This window comes from Rhea pennata, chromosome Z (genome assembly GCF_028389875.1).
Source record: "Rhea pennata isolate bPtePen1 chromosome Z, bPtePen1.pri, whole genome shotgun sequence".
NCBI lineage: Eukaryota > Metazoa > Chordata > Aves > Rheiformes > Rheidae > Rhea > Rhea pennata.
In genome coordinates, this window is record NC_084702.1 from 23518790 (window position 1) to 23541296 (window position 22507).

General features: G+C 37.5%; 1 protein-coding gene across 4 annotated transcripts in view; it reads left to right on the plus strand.

Annotated features, from left to right (window-relative positions):
- Positions 1-19194, plus strand: part of TJP2 (tight junction protein 2) — a 65518-nt gene extending 46324 nt beyond the window's left edge. For all 4 annotated transcript variants that reach the window (XM_062599357.1, XM_062599358.1, XM_062599359.1 and 1 more), the window contains 20 exons: positions 12-114; positions 893-1472; positions 2895-2998; positions 3152-3305; positions 4497-4605; positions 4699-4838; positions 5326-5392; positions 7478-7628; positions 8852-8960; positions 9703-9913; positions 11200-11387; positions 12075-12170; positions 12288-12367; positions 13411-13621; positions 14057-14157; positions 14577-14789; positions 15203-15313; positions 16173-16508; positions 16899-16984; positions 18291-19194. In XM_062599357.1, coding sequence (XP_062455341.1) covers positions 12-114; positions 893-1472; positions 2895-2998; positions 3152-3305; positions 4497-4605; positions 4699-4838; positions 5326-5392; positions 7478-7628; positions 8852-8960; positions 9703-9913; positions 11200-11387; positions 12075-12170; positions 12288-12367; positions 13411-13621; positions 14057-14157; positions 14577-14789; positions 15203-15313; positions 16173-16508; positions 16899-16984; positions 18291-18459 — 3319 coding nt within the window. In that variant the 3' untranslated portion in view covers positions 18460-19194. The remainder of the gene's footprint in view (positions 1-11; positions 115-892; positions 1473-2894; positions 2999-3151; positions 3306-4496; positions 4606-4698; positions 4839-5325; positions 5393-7477; positions 7629-8851; positions 8961-9702; positions 9914-11199; positions 11388-12074; positions 12171-12287; positions 12368-13410; positions 13622-14056; positions 14158-14576; positions 14790-15202; positions 15314-16172; positions 16509-16898; positions 16985-18290) is intronic.
- The last annotated feature ends 3313 nt before the right edge of the window (positions 19195-22507 follow it).

The following is a 22507-nucleotide window of genomic DNA, read 5'->3' on the forward strand; positions in this document are numbered from 1 at the left end:
TCCTCTTGCAGAGAAAATGACCGGGTGGTCATTGTTAATGGGACCCCAATGGAAAATGTTCCACATTCTTTCGCAGTGCAACAGCTTAGGAAAAGTGGAAAAGTGGCCACCATTGTAAGTACATTACAAATGCATTTGCTGTGCAATGTAGTGTATCTATAACCAATCAAGGCTGTGGTTTTCTTTTGTAAAGTGTACTATTAACGCATAAAGCAATGCAAGCCTTTTCCTGACAGAACATACAGACTAGATAAACCAGAATGAAGACCTGGTTTTTACAAAGAAGCAAATGGAAATTAAGTGACAGTGTCAGAAAGTTATCTTTTGGAAAAAGAGTCTGACCTTAATCTTTCAATTTAACAAATAGTAAACTGCAGTTGGAAAAAAAAAAAAAAAAAGTTTTGTGAAGAGGATGATATAGCCTCAGACCTTGGACAAGAATTTGCTGTCCAGATTGGCTTTCCTTAATCAGGAGAGGCATATATAACCGTTTTTTTTTTTTTTGGGGGGGGGGGGGGAGGGAAGGGAAGGGAGAGCTGGAAAGGGGGCAGATACACTTCCTAGAACTCTCCTTAAAACAGGAAAATCTATATTCTCTAACTGTTGCAGCGAACTGTTCTAACAATATGAAGTTGCTGATCTGATTTCTGTTCTCCTGTTCCTCTTTCTCTTCCCAATTAGTTAAAGTTTCTTCTGCAATCCTTAATAATCCCCTTTACTGATTGTTCTGTCAATTGATTAATTTCCATTGTAAGAAGTGCTTCTGTGAAGTGGTTTGGGATTTGGGTCTCTTCCCTTCCCCTCCATTTGAGGTGTGAAGAACTTTTCATCTCTTAAGTTTTACATTCAGGTGGTTACTTTATTTTTCTTTGTTTCATATTGCATTGGACAGGTAGTGAAAAGACCACGCAAAGTCCAGGCTGCTGTTTTGAGGAGAAGCCCTTCCCTTGACTATGAGGATAGAGCTTTAGATGTAATGGATGACCGTGCAGAGTTTGATGGCAGAAGTGCTCGAAGTGGCTACAGCGAGAGAAGCTGGCACAGTGGTAATGGAGGGCGCAGCCAAAGCTGGGGAAACAACCTTGATCAGAGCTATAGAGGTGATCAGGACAGAGGGCGCAACCGAAGCAGAGATCGTAGTAGAGAATGCAGCTACAGCCGAGATCGAAGTCGTGGCAGGAGCATTGACAGAAGCTTGGACCAAGAGTACAGAAGAGATCAAAGCAGAGGCAGGAGCATCGACAGGGATGGTGGCTATGAACGGGACTACCGAGGAGACTACAGCCCACCTCGTTATGGTCATGGATTTCAAACTGATCCTAGATACGGAAGGGAAGTGAGGAGCCGAAGTCGGGACAGGCTTTATTCCCGAAGCCCTTCACCTGAAACACGGCACCAGCATGAGTACCTAGGACCACAGGATCAGGAGGGACCAATCAGTGTTCTGTTAACAAAAGGCAAACATAATGAAGGTAGGTGTGACAGGAAGCAGAGGAACCAATTTTTAATACAGCATATGTTATTTTCATGGGAGCATGGAAGGGAGCTGGATCTTTGTCGCTTTTATGGGTAAATTGTAGCATTACTGAAGTTATTCTTTTATTCTTCCTGGCCAGGTTTGGGTGCTTTTTAAGTGGCACTTTGGCCTTACCTTTGAACAAATGACTCTGTTCGCTCACATGATTTCACTGTCTTTGAGTAACTCTGTCTTTGGGCTGTCCATTTCTTCCTGCCTATTCTTCTAGTTCTGGTGGAAAACACAGACCTGAGCATGATTCTGTGGGACTGTGATTTAAAAGTGGGATTAACTTGGTTACAGTGAAGAGAAGTTCCAACTATTGTTTGACTCTGAACATTTCAGAATATAGTTAAAGAATATTAAAACAGCAACAACTGAAGCAGCTTCTCCTTGCTGAATGTTGGAGTGTGTGTGCAGATGGAGGCTGGAGACATGATCTTTAGTGTGTCACATAATAAATGCTGTTGTTCTACAAAGTGCATTTGACATTGAGTTGTGTCTGTCCTTCCTTTTTGTGTTCTTAAATCTGCTCTGTTGTGATTCATAAGATTTTTTTCCCATGTAAGCTTTGAATGCAGGAAAAAAACTCTTTTCATTGACTCGGCAAGTATCTCTCTTCTTTCTTCCTCTTTTTCTCCTGCATGTCATGTTTCTACTTGTTAAGGTGATGCAGACAACTGTAAAGTAATAAAGAGAAATTTAAAGTGGCTTTAGTAAGAAGTTTTGTATGTAGCTAGTTAGTCCATAATAATCTCTGCCATCCATCTGGGTTTTTTGCCGTCTCTCTCAAAGGTTGTGCTTTGGAATGCAGATAACAGTGTTTGTTTTCCTGCCTTTTCAGCTATTCTAGGTCGTGCTTGTTTGAAAACCAGTATTACCTTTATTTTTAAGTAGTAAAGGTACTGATGCAAATATTTCACTTCATTTTTTTTTCCTGTTGCTTGAAACAACTGAGACATGGGGACACAAGTAGGGCAGGGCTTGCATGGAGCAACTGGTAAAAAAGCCACCTCTTCTAGTAATAATGTTGACCCTTCTCCATGCTATTCCATACCATGCAAAATATAATAGGAAGATAATCTAATCCAGTGCCTTAATAAGCACCTCTAGAATTTATATGGTATTTGGCAGTTGAAGGTGCAGGCTAATGTTCTGCCCTTTATTGTTCTCAGACCACTGCATGTTTTTACTACTGTGACAGCACAGAAAGGGAACATTTAGTCTATTAAGTGGGTTTACTGGGTCTCTGGGTTTTTTTTGTTTTTTTGTTTTGTCTCTAGTGGCATATGAAGTGTGCTGCATGTACGTATAGTTTTTAAAAATGCATCTTTGCTTGTGCTTCTAAGCTATCAGTGGATTATTTCCCTAATTACAGAATATGGTCTGCGGCTTGGAAGTCAGATCTTCATAAAAGAAATGACCGGTACTGGACTAGCAACCAAAGATGGCAACCTTCATGAGGGGGATATCATTCTCAAGGTGTGTTCTGGTTAAATAGATAGCAGCATAGCAGGTACTTTAGAAAATGTTTTCTCTGGGATAAGTCATGCTTGTCGCTGCAGCAACTGCTGAAATTGAGTGCAATTCGGGCTTCTTTGTTTGCTTACAACGTTGTTGCCTTTATATGTCCAGATCAACGGTACAGTGACAGAAAATATGTCGTTAGCTGATGCCCGAAAATTGATTGAGAAGTCACGGGGGAAACTCCAGCTGGTTGTCCTTAGGGACAGGAAGCAGACACTGCTCAACATTCCTTCGCTGAACGACAGTGACTCAGAAATGGATGGTGAGGTTTAATGTGGATAAAAGATTCTACAGTCTATACAGGCAAAAATGGAACTTATATATGTGTTTGCTTATATATATATAGTGTTTTGCTATGGTATAATGGTATTATGGGCCCCGGAGGAAAATAAGATAAAACAAAAACATTCCCAAACCTAAATGATAGCCAAAATAGTAGCAAGCTCTTTCCTTTCAAATGAAAGAAGAATTCTGCAGTGATCACATGATTCAATTTTTTTGGAGGAGGAGATAGAAGAAGCAATGTTGATCAGACAAAAACAGGCCTACTTCTCATAGCAGGAAGCTCAGCTGCTTTAATACGAAGCTTGAATTACAAAACAGAGTAGAATAGATTGTCCTCTTCTCTCCTTCCGAGGGCGTTAACATTCATTACAGCATTCAGTCGGGAGGGGAAAATTGCCAGGACAAGAGGAAGTGAAGTCCATCTAGACAGCTTGTTTCTATTTCTAGTATCTATTTCATATGAATGATCTCTCATACTGTATCAGCTGTATCTCACGACACAATCTTTCTTTTGGAAAGTACAGGATGTTTAGAGAATCAGTATGTTATGTCAATTAGTACAAGTTGTCTATTTCTCTGATTTCAGGGTACTTTTGCAACTTTTTGCTAGTTTTACTGTAAATGTTGAGATACGGTTTAAATCTGAGGGCTATTCTTTTTTTTTTTTTTTTTTTTTTTTTTTAATCTCCCTGAAAACCTAATGCACCAACTAGTAGTATACTCACTAGACGTAAGGTGGGAGGTTGAGAGAAAGCATCTGGGGAGTTGTAAGCATTTTCTGTCATGCTTTACAGTCTGTATGAATGCTTATTTCAACAAAAATGGGCCCTCCCTTACTGTAGTAATAATGTGAGGACTGCTAATATAAAGGTCATTTTCTACTTTGATAACTCTAGTGAGAGCTGAAACAAAAAGGCTGTTAACACTAGTTAGTGAGTGTCCAGGGTGTGCTCACAGTAGTTGTGTGGTGTATGCGTGTGTGTTCTTGAAGGTTGTGTGAAACTTTCCTGAAATATTTTCTGGGAGACACCACTTTTTACTTGGAAGAGAAATAGGTTTGAAGGTTCTGCATATGGATATGTGAAAGTACTGTAAATTAATGTAGTGATTAGATCTTCTGGTCATACAAACAAATCTCTCGTTTCTTGTGCTCTTGCTCTCTCTACAGATATTTCTGAAATAGAGTCAAACCGATCATTCTCCCCTCAAGATGACAGATTACATCACTCTGATCTGGATTCACATTCATCCAATGAAAAACTAAAAGAGAAGCCAAGGTAGGAAGTGTTCTTTTCTAGTCCTCTATCAAATAAAACTTAAGATGTGATATTCTTATCTCATTTCACTGAACTTATTTTTTTTTCTTTTAGTGCAAAAGATGATCCATCCAATAGGATGTCCAGAATGGGAGCAATGCCTACACCATTTAAATCAACCAGTGACATAGCTACTAATGCTGTCACAGTTGCAGATGCAAACAAAGAACCAAAATACCAAGATGATGCAGCAGGTCAGAGTTGAAACTCTCACTTGAAGAGTTATTTTTCCTGCCTACAGAGTGTGTATTCTCCCAGTTGTATCCATGTGCCTCGTACGGTTTTCCTATTAACCCCATTCTGGTGCACAGACAGGTCTGTCTTTGCTTTTTGGGCAGAGAGATACCTAAGATTACTGGAAGCCAGTTGCTTACTAGAATTTCCACCTCAACAGCAAGAAGTCACCTACTGTAACTTGGCTAAACAGCCAAGTAAAGCTCTTTCTGCAGTCTGGGTTGTCTGTTCCTCCATTGGATCTTTTTGTTATTTTTTAAGAGAAAAGAAGGAAAGTAAATACAATTCTAGCCAAAGAGATGCTTGGCCTTTTAAATCTGCTTTGTTTAAATCTGCTTTTGTCTTTGGCATGGGGGGGGTTGCCTTCTGATAACTAAAAATGCAGCCTTTTATGCCTTTTTTTAGCAGTAACTTCAGTAACTTCTGTTGCCTTTTTTTTACATACAGTGTCTCAACCAAAAGCAGCTGCAAGAACAATTCTTAAACCCAGTCCTGAAGATGAAGCAATATATGGGTAAGGAGGCTTTTGCTATATCTGTCTGCACTCCCAGTGTTCTGACTACCTTTAGTTTCTTCATGGTTGTACTGGTTTATTTCTTTTTTGGCCAGTAAGACTGAAATTCTTTTCATAGTTTAGTGCTAAGAAAAAATGATGTGGCTTCTATCTGACTGTTTTGGGGGGAAAATTAAATTTTAAATGTATCTGCCTAGAAGGTACTTACCTTCTGCCTCAAAGTTAAAGAACATACCTTATGTTTGCATAGGAACTTATACAATAGTGTATCTTTCTATATTTTTATCCTCTTCCATTTGACACTTGTGCAACTGCATCTGGAATACTGTATCCACTTTTGGGCTCTCCAGTACAGGAAAGACATTGACACTGACATACTGAAATGTGTCTAGCTGTGGACTATCAAGATGGTGAGGGAGCTTCAGCGTGTGACACACGAATTAAAACTGGGAGAAGTGCATTTGTTCAGCTTAGAGGGGAGAAGATCAAGGAGAAAGACATCTTATTGCTGTCTGCAGCTACGTAACAAGTGGGTGTGGAGAAGACAGACCCACACTCTTCTTAAGAGGGGCACAGTGATAGGACAAGAGGCAGTGGACACAAGAATATAAAGAAGAAAACTTCTACCATTAAGGTGGCTAAACACTGGAACAGTTTTCCTATAGAGATTATGGTACCTCCACCATCAGATATCCAAACATATAGCTGACTAAGGCCCTGAGCAGCCTGTTTTGAGCAGGAGTTTGAGCTAGAGGCACCGAGAGGTCAATTCTAACCCAAACAATTCTAAGGAAATGTATTTTATACCTTTTCCGTTATTGTTTACATATACAAAGGACAATCTTCTCCTTTCTCCCAGCATTAGTGCATGAAGAAAATGTCCTCAATACGATTTGGAGACAAGTTCATTGCAGGGGAAAGCCAAACATGTGCAGATTTCTGTTCATCTGTCCCAAAAATGCATGTACAACTTGGAAACTTCTGTATAGAAATGTACATCTTTTCCTAAGACTGATGCCTGTGCCGCGCCTAATTAGTTCTGGTTTCTGTCTGCTCAGAAATGAGCAGAGTTTTGCTTGTAATGTTTACTTTTATGCTCTATTTTTGATGATTTTTATAAATAGGTTGAATCTGGTATTGTTGGTCCCTTAAGAACAAAGATATTAAAAATTATGAATTTTATTATATAAAAACTATTGTGTTTTCTGTAAGAATTTTTCCAAATACAGAAACTGAAGGAGAATGACTCTGAGACTATAAGAGGTAGGCTAAAGATAAGGTGTTGAAGATACTTTGTAGCTCAGAGTTTTTTTTCTCTCAGCTGGATTATATTCTCAAATCTTTTCTGAGTATGTTGTCACTGATATACAAATTAATCATGTGGTTATTTTGGTGAAGGAGAATTTATAATATAGGCTTATGGTATTACTGAGCAAAGGCTGACAGATAAGCACTATCCTCTGTTTTGGAAGGTCATTCAGGCATACAGCTTTTCTGGCAGGAAAAATGTTGACCTTAGTCCAGTAATCTCTCCATCCTTGGAATATGAAAGGTAATTGTTGAAGTACCAGTAGAGTATTATTGAATATATTTCTCATTACAAGGAACTGGAAGGCTTTCCTGTGCTCTGACAAACATAGTAATTAAACTGCAAGGAAACTGTGTGTAAATTTAATTTATGTGACAGTTCTCAAGTGCGTAGAGAAAAAAAACGAATGAGTAGGATTATTTGTAACTCAGGCTACCTTCACAAAAAACAGCTGTTGATGTAAGAGAGGATCCAATAGGTAAGAAATTGTCTCAGGACCTCAGGAACCAGGATTCATCTTGCTCTTATTCCAAATCTATGCAAGTCACTCAGTCTCTCTTTCCAGTTCAGTTTCCCCTCTGAAAATGTAGATATTATGCTTTCTCCCTTCACTGAAGTGTTACATGGGTAAATACAGTGTATCTAGTGAGAGAAAGGGGATAAGAATATTAAGATAATTTTGTTGAGAGAGTTGTGTTTTTTTGCTCTTCATGACCTTTACTGTCATGTGCCTAATATCTGACCTGATTTTCTTTTCCTGCACATGAATCTTGTAGTCCTAATACAAAGATGGTGAAATTCAAGAAAGGGGACAGCGTAGGTCTACGATTGGCTGGTGGAAATGATGTGGGGATATTTATTGCTGGAATTCAAGAAGGCACTTCAGCTGATGAGGAAGGACTGCAGGAAGGAGACCAGATTCTTAAGGTATCAGTATAAACGTATGCCCCTGAAGTTCAAACCACTTACTCTTGTATTTTTTTGTTTGCTTCTTAGTGGAAGTATGAGAAAAATTATTTTCTTAAGAAGTCAAGATTCTGAAGTATGTATGTACAGTAGGGGGATCTTACTGAAATGGGGTTTTATAAAGGAGAACTCACATTATTTACCAAGCTTTAGTTTTTTGGTTTTGTTTTTTTAATTCTGTAGAAGAGGTAGCTAGCAGAAATTTTATTCAAGAAAAATGCCTTAAGGTGGAAGAACATAAACTGGCCATGCAATGCTTCCTCTTGCTCTTGGGAATTTGAGGCTAGCATACTTTTCTTTATTCTTTCATCTTTCTTGAACGTGCCTGGGTAACTGATTTATTTTTCTAGTTCCCAAATTTTTTTATCCAGGCCTTTTTTGTCATCTTGTTTTCTCCCTTTTTTCTCAAAATTCAAATAGACACTGATAAAATCTCATTTTTTTCTTCTGTTTGTTTTTTCTCTTGTGATAACATTGATTTCTATGGCTCTTAGGAGCCAATTAAAATATTTCTGTTGATTTACAATGAAGCTTAGCTCAAGCTCCTGGTCCCTGCTCCATATTCTTCTTCCTGTCTTCAAGACCTGAGTGGGTTTTGAAAGAATTGTTCTTTTTCAGAGCCTGATTCTTTGCTTCCTTTTATGCTGCATGGAAACATAGAGGCTTTTAATTGGATTTAATTTGCCTGGTAAGGAGTGGCAGCCTCTATTCAATGAAAGTAGCAGTGAGGCAGAAGGATCAGGGATGAACATGACTGAGGGCCAGTATTGGGAATCTGAGCTTGTGTTCCTGACTTCATTGCTGTGTAGTGTACATTACCAGAAAGAATCAGTGATGCTGAAACTGGATTACAGTACTGTCTTGAATTTTAGAAGCAGCAGGGTGACTGCTGTTTCTATGAAATACTGGAATCAGCACATTTGGTAGCAGGCACTGTTAAATAGATAAGGCTACATTATGTGTAGAAACAGTCATATCCATACTTTCTATAAAAATCTATCAGTGCACCTTGCTATTTCCAGAAGGATTACTTTTAATGGATGGATTAAAATATTTCTTGTTGCAACAAATGTCTGTATTGACTTTTTAAAACAACGTACAGTAGAGGAGAATATTAAAGCTTTTTAGATGAAACATAATAATCTTCAGATATTCCTTTTATTGTTGAATTCTTTGTGCATCAGGTAAACACTCAAGACTTCAGAGGCATTGTTCGAGAAGACGCTGTTTTGTACCTATTAGAAATTCCCAAAGGTGAAACAGTGACCATATTGGCTCAGAGCAAATACGAAGGTAGGTGCTTTGAACTAAATAGGCATGTATCCATGAAGCCTTTGGAATGTCAGTGAAATAACAAATGGTCTCTCTTGCTACTCTTAATAACATTTTAATTGACCTCTTTCTCAGTAGTTTAGAAAATAACTGTCTTCCATCTCACAAGGGCTGTAAAGATGTACACGCGCACTGTGTTTATCAGAGCACTTCTCCACTGTTTTCAGCAAACAGCATCTCTTGACACTAACGAGTGGCAGCTTAATGATTATCCTTCTGCTTTTTACTCTTTAGCATCCATGAGATCTGCTGTTCATTCCTGTCCCTTTGACAGTCATAAGGGATTCACAGTCAGATGGTATCTGACAAGTGGAAAGTTTAATTGATGAGTAGATAAGGAGCAAGCAAAGCCTCATGCTTTCTTTTTTACAGATACAGCCTATTGTAATACTGAAGTACCATCGCTGCCTTTTGCTTTGGCCATCCGGGTGAAAGCACTTGCTTCCCCCAGCTATCACCACTGTGTGCATATGAATATTGAACATTCTTGTAATGGCTGTGGATGTCATCTTTTTCAATAAGGGGGAAATTTTCCAAATTCTTTGCTAGAACAACAGCTTAATCTATTTCTTTCAAGTGTAAGGTACTGAGGGAACTAAGCCTAAAATTGAGGTGGGCAGAATGCTGTTCAGTATTGTTGTGTATTTTACGATCCAGACAAATGGCTAAAAAAAAAAAGACTAAATGGCAGTTCCTCTTTTAGTCTACAGAGACATCATGGCCTGTGGCAGAGGAGATTCATTCTTCATCAGGAGCCACTTTGAGTGTGAAAAAGAGTCACCACAGAGCTTAGCATTTACCAGAGGGGAGATTTTTAGAGTAGTTGATACACTGTATGATGGCAAACTGGGAAACTGGCTGGCAGTGAGAATTGGAAATGAACTAGAAAAAGGCCTCATTCCAAATAAGAGCAGGTAAGTTGGCCTCCTATCTTCTAACCTAATTTTTTTAGAAGTAAATTGTTTTTTTTCCAAATGGTTCTTGCTTCTTATCTCATACAACTTTTCTTCTTTTTTTTTTTTTTTTTTTTTTTTTTTTTTCCTCTCTTATGGGATTGAAGAAATTGTCTTATCTTTACTCTCACAACAATTGTGCCTGTAAAACTGTAGATTTTAGAACCTGGCATTATGTAAGGAGTGGATGAGAGAAGATGATGTTACCTGTGTGCTAAATTGCATATACAGACCTACAGCTTTTGAGTTTGCTATCAGCTGAGCTTTGACAACAAGTTGCTTCTGTTCCTCTTCTACAAAATGGGATGTGAGGCTTTATTTCTTGAAAACAGTTAAAAAAGAAAAAAAAAAAACAGCAAGTTCGCTACTGTGTGTACAAGGATATCTGCTGATTAATCTTTTAAAGAACTTCTAATATTTCAACTTTTTATGTATACTCTTAGGAAAACTGATTTAAGAAGGTTTTTTTCTGTAAGGCTAACATTTATTTATTTCTGTAGTCCTTATTTTTGTGTGAAATACAGAGTAAACACAACCAATATTTTTTGCTTAGATACACTCCTTTAGTCAAAGTTAATGGAAAGTATTTACTATAAGTTTATGGTAAACAGACTGGAGGGGTGCACATTAAAATTCATCAGCAAAAAAAAAAAAAAAAAAAAAAGTAAAGGTATTTTCAGACTGTAGCTTTTAAGTTCTTCAGTGAGGTCATGATTTTAACAAACATCTCTCAATTGCATTGTACAGTATTTCTTGAAATATGCTTCTTACATGATTTCCTACCCATTTCCCACTCTACCACCTTTCCTGCTTAGTGCATTCTGTCTTCTCTGTTATACTGATCTGACTTGAGAGGCCTTTCTTTGTATGTTTTAGTGACCTAACTTAAGTTTGATGGAGAAGACGATGAGTGTAAGTTTTTAGACCATTAGTTCTGAGTTTACTCTCACTAATTTTGTGCAGCTTCCTTCTTTTATTTGTGCTTGTGTTAGCAGTTCAAAGGCAGTCCACAGCCTGATTCCTGCCCATCAGTCTTGCAGCTGTGGTGAGTCAGAGCATCATGCTGACTCTTACTGTGTTTGCTTCAAGGCCAAAGAGCTTGGATTTCTCTACTCCTTTTTTCCACATATGGCTGCCTACCTGCCAAATTATCTATTGTGGATTCAAAATTCATAGCTCTTTGGAGAGAGACATTTTGCCCTTTTTAACTAGCTCTGTACAAATGAACTTTGTGTTTTCTCTGTCAGAGCTGAGCAGATGGCTAGTGTTCAAAATGCCCAGAAGGATGGCTCAAGTGACAGGGCAGACTTTTGGAGAACACGTGGCCAGAGATCTGGAGTGAAGAAGAACCTTAGGAAGAGTCGTGAAGATCTGACAGCTATTGCATCTGTGAGCACAAAATTTCCAGCTTATGAGAGAGTTCAGTTGCGCGAGGGTAAGTCAGTTGTTGAGAACCTGCTGCCTATTTGTTGCTGGTTGTGTAGGTGCCCAAATGTTTGGTCAGCTAAGTAAGTACTTTCAAACACCTTGGGCTTTGGGGTTAAATTTGAGCAGCAGAAAGAAATGATATTTTTATCAGGATACAAATTTCTAGGTGTTGTTAACTACTAGAAGAAAACTTCCGGGCTTTTTAAACTATTTCAACAGCATACGTTGTTTGCCTCCAAATTAAATATGCCAACTTCAGAATTTAAAATGAACAAGGAAAAATACAAAAGGTTTTATTGTTTCCTAAGTATCCCCTAGGCTAGCTCTACAAGTACAGTCCGCATGAGATACTAGCTTGTTTGACACCTCATAACTCATAAACACTCTTTAATAATATCTTCAAAAAAACCAAAACCTAAGTATCTTCAGTAGATTGTCCAAATATAAGTGAGTTTGATGTGATTCATCTCTGTGACTCTAAATTAGCTATAGTACTAGTCGTGTTGGGCAGGTCAAGATAATTTCCCAGGTATATGTGCGTGTCAGCACTGTGGAACAAAAGAAATAGTAAGAAGTATTTTCAGGGAACTCCCAAATGCCAAGATAAAGACTTTTACAGTAATTGAGGCTCTTCATAGCTATGTATAAAGACAGTCTGATAACACTGTCTTTTCTCTACATATTTTTCTTGCAGCTGGTTTTAAGAGACCTGTGGTGATATTTGGCCCTATTGCAGATGTAGCTATGGAGAAGTTGTCAAATGACTTGCCTCATCTGTACCAGACTGCAAGTAAGTCCTCCTTTTAACATAGATTAGTTAAAGATAGATCTTTAAATGGGAGGATCAGTAATTTGAGAATCACATCCTCACAACTACTCAAGATAAGGTAAAATATTGTCTTTGCAGAGACAGAACCCAGAGATGCAGGTTCAGAGAAGTCAACTGGGGTAGTGCGCTTGAACACTGTGAGGCAAATAATTGAGCAGGTAGAGTATATCTCTGTGAAAATTGCTTACACTCAAATGCATATTATTGGAATTGTTCGTAAAATTTGGAATGTCCTCAGATATTCACTGTATTTATTTTTATGTTAAACAGATGTGGCTTAAGGATGAGGTTATTCTGAAATATGTTGAACGACAATTTTTATTATTTCAGTAGCTGTCCTACAAGTGGGAGGGTAAACCTGATACTGTCTACTCTAAATTTGAACAGAGGGGCATCTGTGCTCTATGGTACACTTTTTGAATTTGCCAGGGTAGCCCTTACCATCATTCACTGCTCCACTTGCTCACAGAGTCATCAAAAATTTAACATTTTAGTTTACCTCAGATTTATTACTGTATTCACTGAACAGGAAATGATTGTGGTAACTAAGTGGTTTTTGCTGTGACTGCACTGTCAGTCTTAAATACTTCTTAAAATACTGTTTAGAGATCAAGTAAATAGGTAGTAATCAAGAAGCTAAAAAAAATTAGGCAAAAGAATGTGCTCTGTAGCTTATCATCCTGAGCCCAGTAAAATCATGCCAGAGTGACTGGAATGTCACACAGAGCTCAGTTAAATGAGAAGGCCACCCTGGAGCCTGTGTTTGAAAATCCCATCCATCTTGGCATTATAGGTAGCTCAGAAGCAATCTATTAGTGCTGTCTACAGATGGCACCGCAGAACAGTTGTGGCAGTGGAAGCTGTGGCAGGGGCACATATTAAGAGAGGTTAGTTAACTTTCACCTCCTACTTAAAGGACAAGGGTGGAGAATAGGTATAATTAATTAATACAAGTTATTTTATTGACAAATATTGTGGACATTAAGGCAACAACCATTCAGAAAAATAGATCTGAAGAGAAAAATATGCCTGCTCTGTTTCCTGAATGGGATGCAACTGTAGAAAAAAAAATCCAGCTAGTTATGGCCTTAATTGGAAGAAAACCTGTGAGTTTTCCTCATCTGCAATATTCCCTCTCCATCTTCTTACCATCTCTTTTTATCCTGAAGGAGAACACTGACATGAGCTTTCTTGTTAACAGGATAAACATGCTCTGTTGGATGTGACTCCTAAAGCAGTGGATCTGCTAAATTATACTCAGTGGTTTCCAATTGTAGTCTTCTTTAACCCAGACAGTAAGCAGGGTGTGAAAACCATGAGACAAAGGCTATGTTCCACATCTAACAAGAGCTCAAGAAAGCTTTATGAGCAAGCAAACAAGTTGAAGAAAACTTGCTCCCACCTCTTTACAGGTAAGGAAGAATGTGTGTCTAGCAGGCTTACCAAGAGAACTGTGAATGTGAATGTGTAAATCTTGAGATAACCACTTGCTGCCCTGCATATTAAATTATATGTAGGCTATAACTAAAGGGGTGTGAAGGCACGGTCATGAGAAATTTCTTCCCTGACTTTTTTTCTAAGTTCCTTGTCTTGACGTATTTTAATATAAAAGAGATTGGGACTCAGTATACTGTCATTAAAAGATGATGAATAAGTGATTTAATAGGCTTTGAGAGTAAACAAACAGTACAAACAGAAATACTGTGCCTTTGTAAGTGATTTGAATGAAATGGTTGTTTATTACATTACCAAAACAAAAAACATTAAAAAGATAAGACTAGAAAAAGCATTGCATTGCATTCGCTGTATATGAATACTTTTTCTTTAATTTTTTTCGATTTTTACAGCCACCATCAATTTGAATTCAGCCAATGATAGCTGGTATGGTAGTCTAAAAGATACAATTCAGCAACAGCAAGGTGAAGCAGTATGGGTATCAGAAGGAAAGGTAGGGTGTCAGCCTGTACTGCATGTATTAAGTTGTGCGTTTGTCTGAAGATCATCTCTTACCAGTAATAATTGCTCAAAATGTTGTTTGCCTGCTTTGGATAGGTTGGAGAAGTAGTTACTTGATATCTTTCTTGGTAACCCAAACTGGTTTGTTATTGTTCTTTCTGTTATGCTTTGGAGCTTTCATCACTAATGCTGTGGCTAGGGGAGAATGTTGTAAGGACTACAGGACTTTTTTTTTTTTTTTTTTTTTTTTTTTTTTTTTTTTTTATTATGGAGTAGGTTTTATCTCTGTTCTGCAAGTTCATTTCTTAAGGAGTTCTTTAGAATGATGTTTAGACTTAATCAGACTCTAATTCTTATCTTTTTAGTCTTTAAATTTGTTTCTTTTTAAAATTCTTACCTACTTCTCTGTAGATGGATGGTATGGAAGATGATGCTGACGATCGCATGTCTTACCTTACTGCAATGGGTGCTGACTATTTGAGTTGTGACAGCAGGCTGATCAGTGACTTAGAAGATACAGATGGAGAAGGAGGTGCATACACTGACAATGAACTTGATGAGCCTTTGGATGAACCAAGGATTTCATCTGTTAGCCGATCCTCTGAGCCTGTGCATCATGAGGAGGTGAGATGCCTGGATTTTGAGCCAGGCTGCGCTCTGGATTTTCAGAACCACCCGTGTGTAATTTAAAAATAAAAGGGAAGATTCCTTTTGCAATTGTTGCTGAAAACCATCTGATTTTTAGCTGCAGTATTATCTTACTTTTAATAGCATTTTAAAGGTACATTGTGTTGAGCAAAAGTAATAACAGCTATGTTTTTCTGCCTGACTTTATAGGTTTCCTGATGATGTCTTGTCACCTTGAATTATGCAATTACCTCTCCAATGATTGTGACCAGGATTCTGACAGTCATTTGACTCTTGGTTACAGTTCCCAAAATAGTAAACATGAAACAGATAAAAAATGATTGAATTACTGGATCCTGCAATGAATTTGTCTCTCTTAATTTAGCTCTCTAACTTATTTTCTTTCACAGAGTTTAAAGAAATCTAACCCAGAACCAAAAGCTCAGATGAAAAAGGCTGGTAGCAGGGAGATCCTTAGAGAACCTAGTCCACCCCCAGCATTCAAGCCTGAACCACCTAAGGTATGCTTGTAGAAAAAAAAATCTGAATGAAAAGCTCTTCTGTTTAGAGAACTTTCCAGAGTGGCACATTAGAGAGAGCACCAAGAATTATCAGAGATTAGAAAACATTACCAGTGTGGAAAGAATGAAAGAATGAATGTGTTGCAAATTCCAGCAGAGATAAAATTGAATGGAAGACTGTTCTCCTCAAATATATGTGATCTCTACAGAGAATAAAGAAGTAGACTCCTTTCTGTGTCTGTTAAAAATGTAAAGGAAACTTTCTAATGCAGCAAGAACAAACTGAGATTAACTGTTAAAAAAAACATTATTGATGGCCATGATCGTGCAGCACAAAATTAGAAATTTGTCTCCATTTGTTGAAGTTAGCTATTCAAATCTTGCTCTGGAATGATAAAGAAAGACTAATATTACTTGGAGACCAACTTCTATTTTTGCAATTCATGATTGTTCAGAATGCATTCAGATATGCTTTGGAATGTGTAGGTCAAGTAAGGCAGAGCAGGACTACATGAAAGGGAAATAAAGATGGAATAGAAATATGCTTGGGTTCTGTGCACTTCTAAACTCCAGGTAGTGATATTCTACTTTCAGTAGTACCAACAATCTGTTCTTCATCTTTAAAGAATGTCACAAATGTATCTAAACATGATACTCTTCTACAGTTTGGTGTACACATCAGATTTGGTGTATGACTGTCTGGAGAAAACATTGTAGTAGTTCAAATACCTTTCAAATATTACTTTGGACAAAGCTAGACACTGTTTAAATACATAGGCATAATTAGACTTCAAATTCAAACCTTCATTTGAAGATTTTGGAATTGCTGATGGAAACTTTGTGGTTTTCATACTCACAGGGGAAGTTACAAAGCAAAGAGGATCTATATGATTTTCCCAAGAGCTATGATTCCAAACCAAGTAGCATCGCTGTTGGCAGTGAGGCTTCAGCTGTGTCAACTAAACCAGTACCACCGCCTGTTTCTATGAAACCTGTCTTTGGGCGTCCTGTCATGAGAAACTCTCAACCAGCAGTCCCACCCACAGAGGAAGAGGAGGAAAAGTTGGAAGAGGAAGGAAGTGAACAAGAGAACACTCCAAAATCTGTACTGAGAAAAGTCAAAATATTTGAGGAGATGGATCATAAGGCAAGGATGCAAAGAATGCAAGAGTTACAAGAGGCCCAGAATGCCAGGGTATGAAGCAATGCATGCTCCCCTTGCTGTCCTTTCCAGGGTCCTTTCCTGCCCTCTGAGAACGAAAATCATGCCCTTGCATAATGTTAGTTATGGAGGGAGGACTGTGAGATACAAAAAATAGGACATATGTTAAGCATTCCTATTGTAGCTATAGCAAGCAAACTTTTAAAAATCCTGTTGCTTATGGCAATCCGTTGTTTTCACATGTGTTTTGAATTCATACGCTAGCAGAAGATTGTCATTGTCTGAATACAAGTAGGATCAGTTAGCACTTTGTGCCTTAATTGTTTCAGATGTAGGTGTGACCTATTGTAGTCAGTCTAGGATTTCTGATGAATTGATAGGAAAAAAAAAAGAACAGTTATTTTCTTCCACTTTCTTTTAAAGCTTGAAATAGCCCAGAAGCACCCGGATATTTACGCTGTCCCTGTCAAAACACAGAAGTCAGATCAGAACTGGCCCCAGCCCATGAGGTAAGGTGCATCCAGTTTAAAGCATTCTGTCTGGATTGCTTACTTCATTAGCAAGAGGATCTAGCTGGTTTTTACTTATACAAATAATCCTGCCAACTTTTGGTATATTACTTTGTTTGGATGGTCCTCGAAAATTGCTGTAAAAGCAGGGCAAAATTTCAGAGACCTCTTCTTGTTTTCCAAGATCTCTTTTCTTTTAGTTCATTTATAGTTTTTGAATTACCTAGGAGGAAACACTATATTCCTTTAATAAATGATTTTCAGAGCCATTTTTTGCCCCAATTAGTCTCACCCTCTTTTATATTATATACCTCTCACAGGTATATAATATAAAATGAAAGAGTGGAAATCAAAAAATGGATAATTTCAGGGTTTTCTTGAAAGGTTCAAGACAGTAAACATGCTGGGTTTTATATAGCTTTAGAGGCTTTTTAGAAAGTAATAAAAAGTCTTGTTTAACCAGATATGTAGACTATTTGACTACTTACAGAAATCAGTGATATTACCTTTTTAGTGGAACATTAATGACTGATCTAGGAGTGTTCAAGCACTGAGGGGATATGAGAGGGATGAGTGACATCTTGGTTTTGTACAATATGGGATCTGAAAAATTGTAACTCTTAAAACTGTTGAAATGCCCTTCTTTTTTGTCAGTAGATCTTATTTTTATGTTCCATGCTTCATGCCACTTTAAATGAGTAGCACTACCATATATAAAAAGCAAATGTGTTTTTTTTCCTGCCAGCTTTAAGTATGGCCAGCTATAGAGAGAACATAGAGTGGGTAGAGAAGGGTACCAATTTAAGAAATGTGTCACACAGAGAGTCTTCAGGCCTGGCATACCTAGCGGCAGGAGACTATAGACACAAAAGAGAAAGCAGGCTTAGAAAGAATGTGGTACTTAGAAGAATGTGGTGCATGAGGAAAGTGTTAGTCAGCTTTCATCACAACTAGGGCAGCAACAATGTCAGAAAACATCTTTCTGCACAGGAAGTGCCTCCTAAATCTCTAAAACTCTAAAACCAGTTGGATGGTTTTTTGAATGTGTGTAAATTTAGCATTCTTCCAGGTGTGTTCTGTGAATCAGATTTGGATCACTAAGCTCCGCTTGCAGCAATAAGGTGTCTCTCCAGACAGGCTTACCACAGCTACACAAACTTTGATTTTGGTTGAAGGCGCTAGCAGGGACTTCCCAGGTTATACACAGCAATAAAATATATATTCTCTAGACTGAATGTAACTGTTCTTTCAGGCTGCAGAATGGAAGTAAGCATTATCCCTCTCTCTCTTTTCCTCTTGCTGTTAGCTCCAGACCTCCAGAACCCCAGAAACCTCCTACTAGACCTTACCTAGAGAAACAAGGCAGTTACGGTAGTGACGCAGAGGACGAGGAAGAGTACCGTCGGCAGCTATCAGACCACTCCAAGAAGGGGTACTATGGACAGCCGTCCAGATACAGAGACACAGAATTGTAGGCTTGCTAATATGTGCATATATAATGCTGTTTTGAGATTCTCTTCCTTCACAGCTGAAGTGGAGCACAGGTTAATTTTGAAAAGCAGTATCTTTGCTGGGGATAATTAGAGGGTGATCTACCCAACTTAGACATATCCATGCGCTGGAACTGGAAGAGTTCATTTTTGGGGATATTATTTTGTGAGCATCTAGGAATAGAAATCACTATTGCCTGAATGCAATTGCCTATTTTAAAAGGACCAAAACCTATTTCAAAGTGTGTGTTAATTCTTGATATTTTCGTATTTTAATGCAAAACCCTTTTCTTAATGTTATAATACTGCCTTTTTGGACTGTTTTATGAAAGCATGATCCAAGAGATATGCTTTTCAATGCAAGAGAGTTAAATTTGAAGGAGTATCTGGAGAACAGTAAGTGCCTTTAGTAAAAAGCATCATAGATTGTTTGTTTTGACATCTGTTGTTTGTGCAAAGCCATAACACACTAAAGAGTGATTGACTCTTTTACCTAACTTCTGATCAGTTTTATGGCAACAATTTTCCTTTCCTGTTGTTTTTGTAAGTTCATAGATCCATATGCAATATTTCATAAATACTGACTGTACATAATAAAGGTGCACTTCAGTGAGTTGGAGAGACCAGGATGTGCTGAAACTAAGAAAATGATGTTGAAATTCAATCATATATTAAAATTTACACAGACTGCAAAATAATAAAGAATATATTCTAGACAAATCTCAAGTTTTTTTTTTTTGTTTTTTTTTTTTTTAACACTAAAGAGTCTGGTAGAGCCTCTGGTTTTCATGAGTGTATTTTAACTAGTACACTGTTCGTCTCAAGGTCATGTCTCTTGCTGTTCAATTAACTGGGAAACTTCATTGTTGATGTTGCTAAGTTGCTTCTCAGTGTTCTAAAACATCATATTTAAATTTGTTCTGGTTTAAAACAAAACTAAGATAGACTATGGAGTTCCTGTAAGACACTTCTCTTTTAGATCATTAACTTCTGCTTCTCCATTCCTGTTCTTTATCTTTAATTCCACTATATAGAAAAGAAATTCTTAAAAGTGTTATGAAGAACCTTTTTTTTCCCCACTATTTATTTGTTATTATCTTCTATCCTTCTCTTAAAGTACCAAAGTACGAAGGTACAATTTCCATATTGGAGCAAAGAAATAGATACAACTCAAAGGAGGAAACTTGTACTGCTCACCACAGATTACTTTCATTAAGCTTTTTTATATTCACCTGGAGATAATTTTTTGGCATTAAAACGCGTGTGTTTCACCTGTATGTTTTTAAGTGTGTATTCCTCTGAATTTCAGTCCCACAAATCAAACTGTGAAATGGTCAAGTACTACCTACATTAGAATATAATTTGATTGTACAGTAGAAGAGGTAAAATAAGACAAAATCATGATTCTTGGTTCTTCGATATGATTTTTTTCCCCAAGGATCCTGGCCACATTCAGTTCATGGATAGTTCTCACTTAATAGGCAGTTACCTAGTTCTTTTTTCCTCCTTGCTATCCAGTATGTGGCTCTACATAATTTATCCCAATTAAGAAGTGATAGCAAAATATATATTTGTTTACTTTTCCTAATTTCAAACAAAATCCTCAGTGCACTCTAATAGCCTTAATTTCCTCTGCAATTCCAGAGAGAAACATCTGCTAAAGTGTAGTGTTCCCTTAACAAGCTACTACACAGTGCTACATGCTTGCTTCTAAGTGGCAACATTCTACCAACATTAGACAACAAACTTTCAGAGCGCATTTGTAGAGTGAACGAAACACAAAACTAAGTCTTGATGTGAAACTAGAATATTTGCTTTCTTTGGTATAGGAATGAGAAAAAATAATTTGGAAATCCTTCTTTTTCTTTTTTTCCCCCCTTTCCTTATGAAGAGGGAGTTGTCAGGAGGTTGATAATAGAGGGGAGCGTTAACCCAGAGTTGACATGGGAACAAACCAGAAGCAAAGAACTGAGGCATTTCTCCTAAACTGTTCTGAGTCTGGAATTTACAGGCATTTCTGGCTCTATGTGGCTTTATTCTGATCAGTCAAGTTTTTAAAGAGAGTTGTTGGCTCCCTCACTTCGGAAGATTTATTGACGTGCCATGTAATACAAAAAAAATATTACTCTTTCACAGTCACAGTTGAGTTTCAGTGAAGAATGTTCAGCTTTTGCTCTTGAAGAATCAGGGTGTCTGAACTCCAGAAGAATGTTTTGGTATTTGAGGAGGTGAGGAGAATTTATAAGATGGTGCTAATATATCCTGCTCTGTTTGAGTCCTGAGGGAAACCAAATCTCTACTAGCACCTGCAGAGGAGACTTCAGTCTTTGAAAGGTCAGTACATGTTGTTTTCGCTCTGCCACTCTGTAATGCTGAAGGCAAAATAGATCTTTTTTTGTTGTCCTATTTTACTGGGTTTTGTACTAGATAACACAATTTGCATCTTATCTTTAATGGAGTCAGACTTCTGTTTATGAGCCTAAGGTAGCAGTTCCTTTGTTCTACTTGTTTTTGTGCTCTTTGCTAACTTAATGTCACTGTTGCCATTAAAAACAAAAAACAGACCAAAAAAACAATGGAGTTGCTTAAGCAAGTGCATTGTATTTGCTTTATTAGTTCCCCTGAACATGGATGTAGGCTGGAATTTTACCAGTAGATTTCAATCATATTTAATTCCAGGGTATGGAGTTTAGTGCAGAAGCACTCTAATAATATCCTGTCAGTAAGTTAGCCAGTTGTACTCAGCTAGGGAAAAGTAGTAGAGTTTTTACAAGTATTGTAGTGAATATTATTCTGAGCCTCAATGTACAAGAATCTAGTAGTCAGGTATTTAATTTCTGTTCATATCTTGTGTTTTTTGGTGTAGTCAAAATCTACTTGGAAAGTCTAAGCACTCTTGGAGTATAGACTTATTTCTTCTTTTCAGGGATATTTTTATCTCACTAGTTACTCTATCAGAATTTTAACAAAATTAAAATGATAGGTGACAAACTGGAACATGGAGAAATGGAACAGGAACATGGGAAATCCTTCAAGACAGGAAATTTGATTTCAGAAAAAACTTGACTCTGTTTCACAGTTCTATTTGACTCTATCACCACCTCTCTACTAGTAAGGTTATTGCACTCCTGGACTGCAGACTCTCTTAAATATTCCTTTCCTTTTTCTATGTGATTTAAAATTTGCATATTTGTGCACCCTGTAATTGCTTAACTATACCTTTTTCTGGTTAGAAAAAGGAAGGTCGTGTTGACTTCTGAGATAATTATCAAGAAGATATGAACAGTCATAAGCAGAAATACAAACTGTGTAAATGCAGGGATTATTCTTCAAACAAGTTGTTTTTTTGCCATTAAGTCCATAACCACACATCCTTGCTTCAGACATATGTCAGCAAAATGAGTGTTGTATTTTATCTATGGCTTGATATTTTTCTGGCTTCAAAATTTTTTTTTTTTTTTTTTTTTTTTTTTTTTTTTTTTTTGGCCAGTCTATTGTATTGGTCTGGAAAATTGTACTCCAGCTATGTAATCTTCTCAAGACTGTGTTGTTCTTGAAGGTATTTTGGACAGGTCCTATTTGGTAGGATGTGGTTCTCTTTTTTCCCTTTTATGCTGTTATTGCATGAAAGTAGTACCAAAGTTTAAGTTCAAGATGCTACTTTGTCTTCTCAATGCCTCTCTCTCTGTCTCTGCCTCTCTGTCTCTGCCTCTGTATCTCACAGAATACACAGAGAACAGGGAAAATGTATCCTTAAACTGTGGCATTTGCAGCATCTAGATAAAGATTCCAAATCTTTTTACAGCCTCTAAACTCATTTACTTGGGCTAAAAAACAAAATAACAAATTGGAATAAATCATGATTTAAAAAGCTCCCTACAGCAGTGGACTTCAGAGGCCTCTGATGTCTCAAAGATAATAAAAGATACAGGGCAAAATACAGTTGCACCTGCTTATCAAGACAGTGGAAAGTTTAAGCTCGATTCTACTTTAGCAACTGGACAGTATTTTTCAGGCAAAATGGAAACTTCCT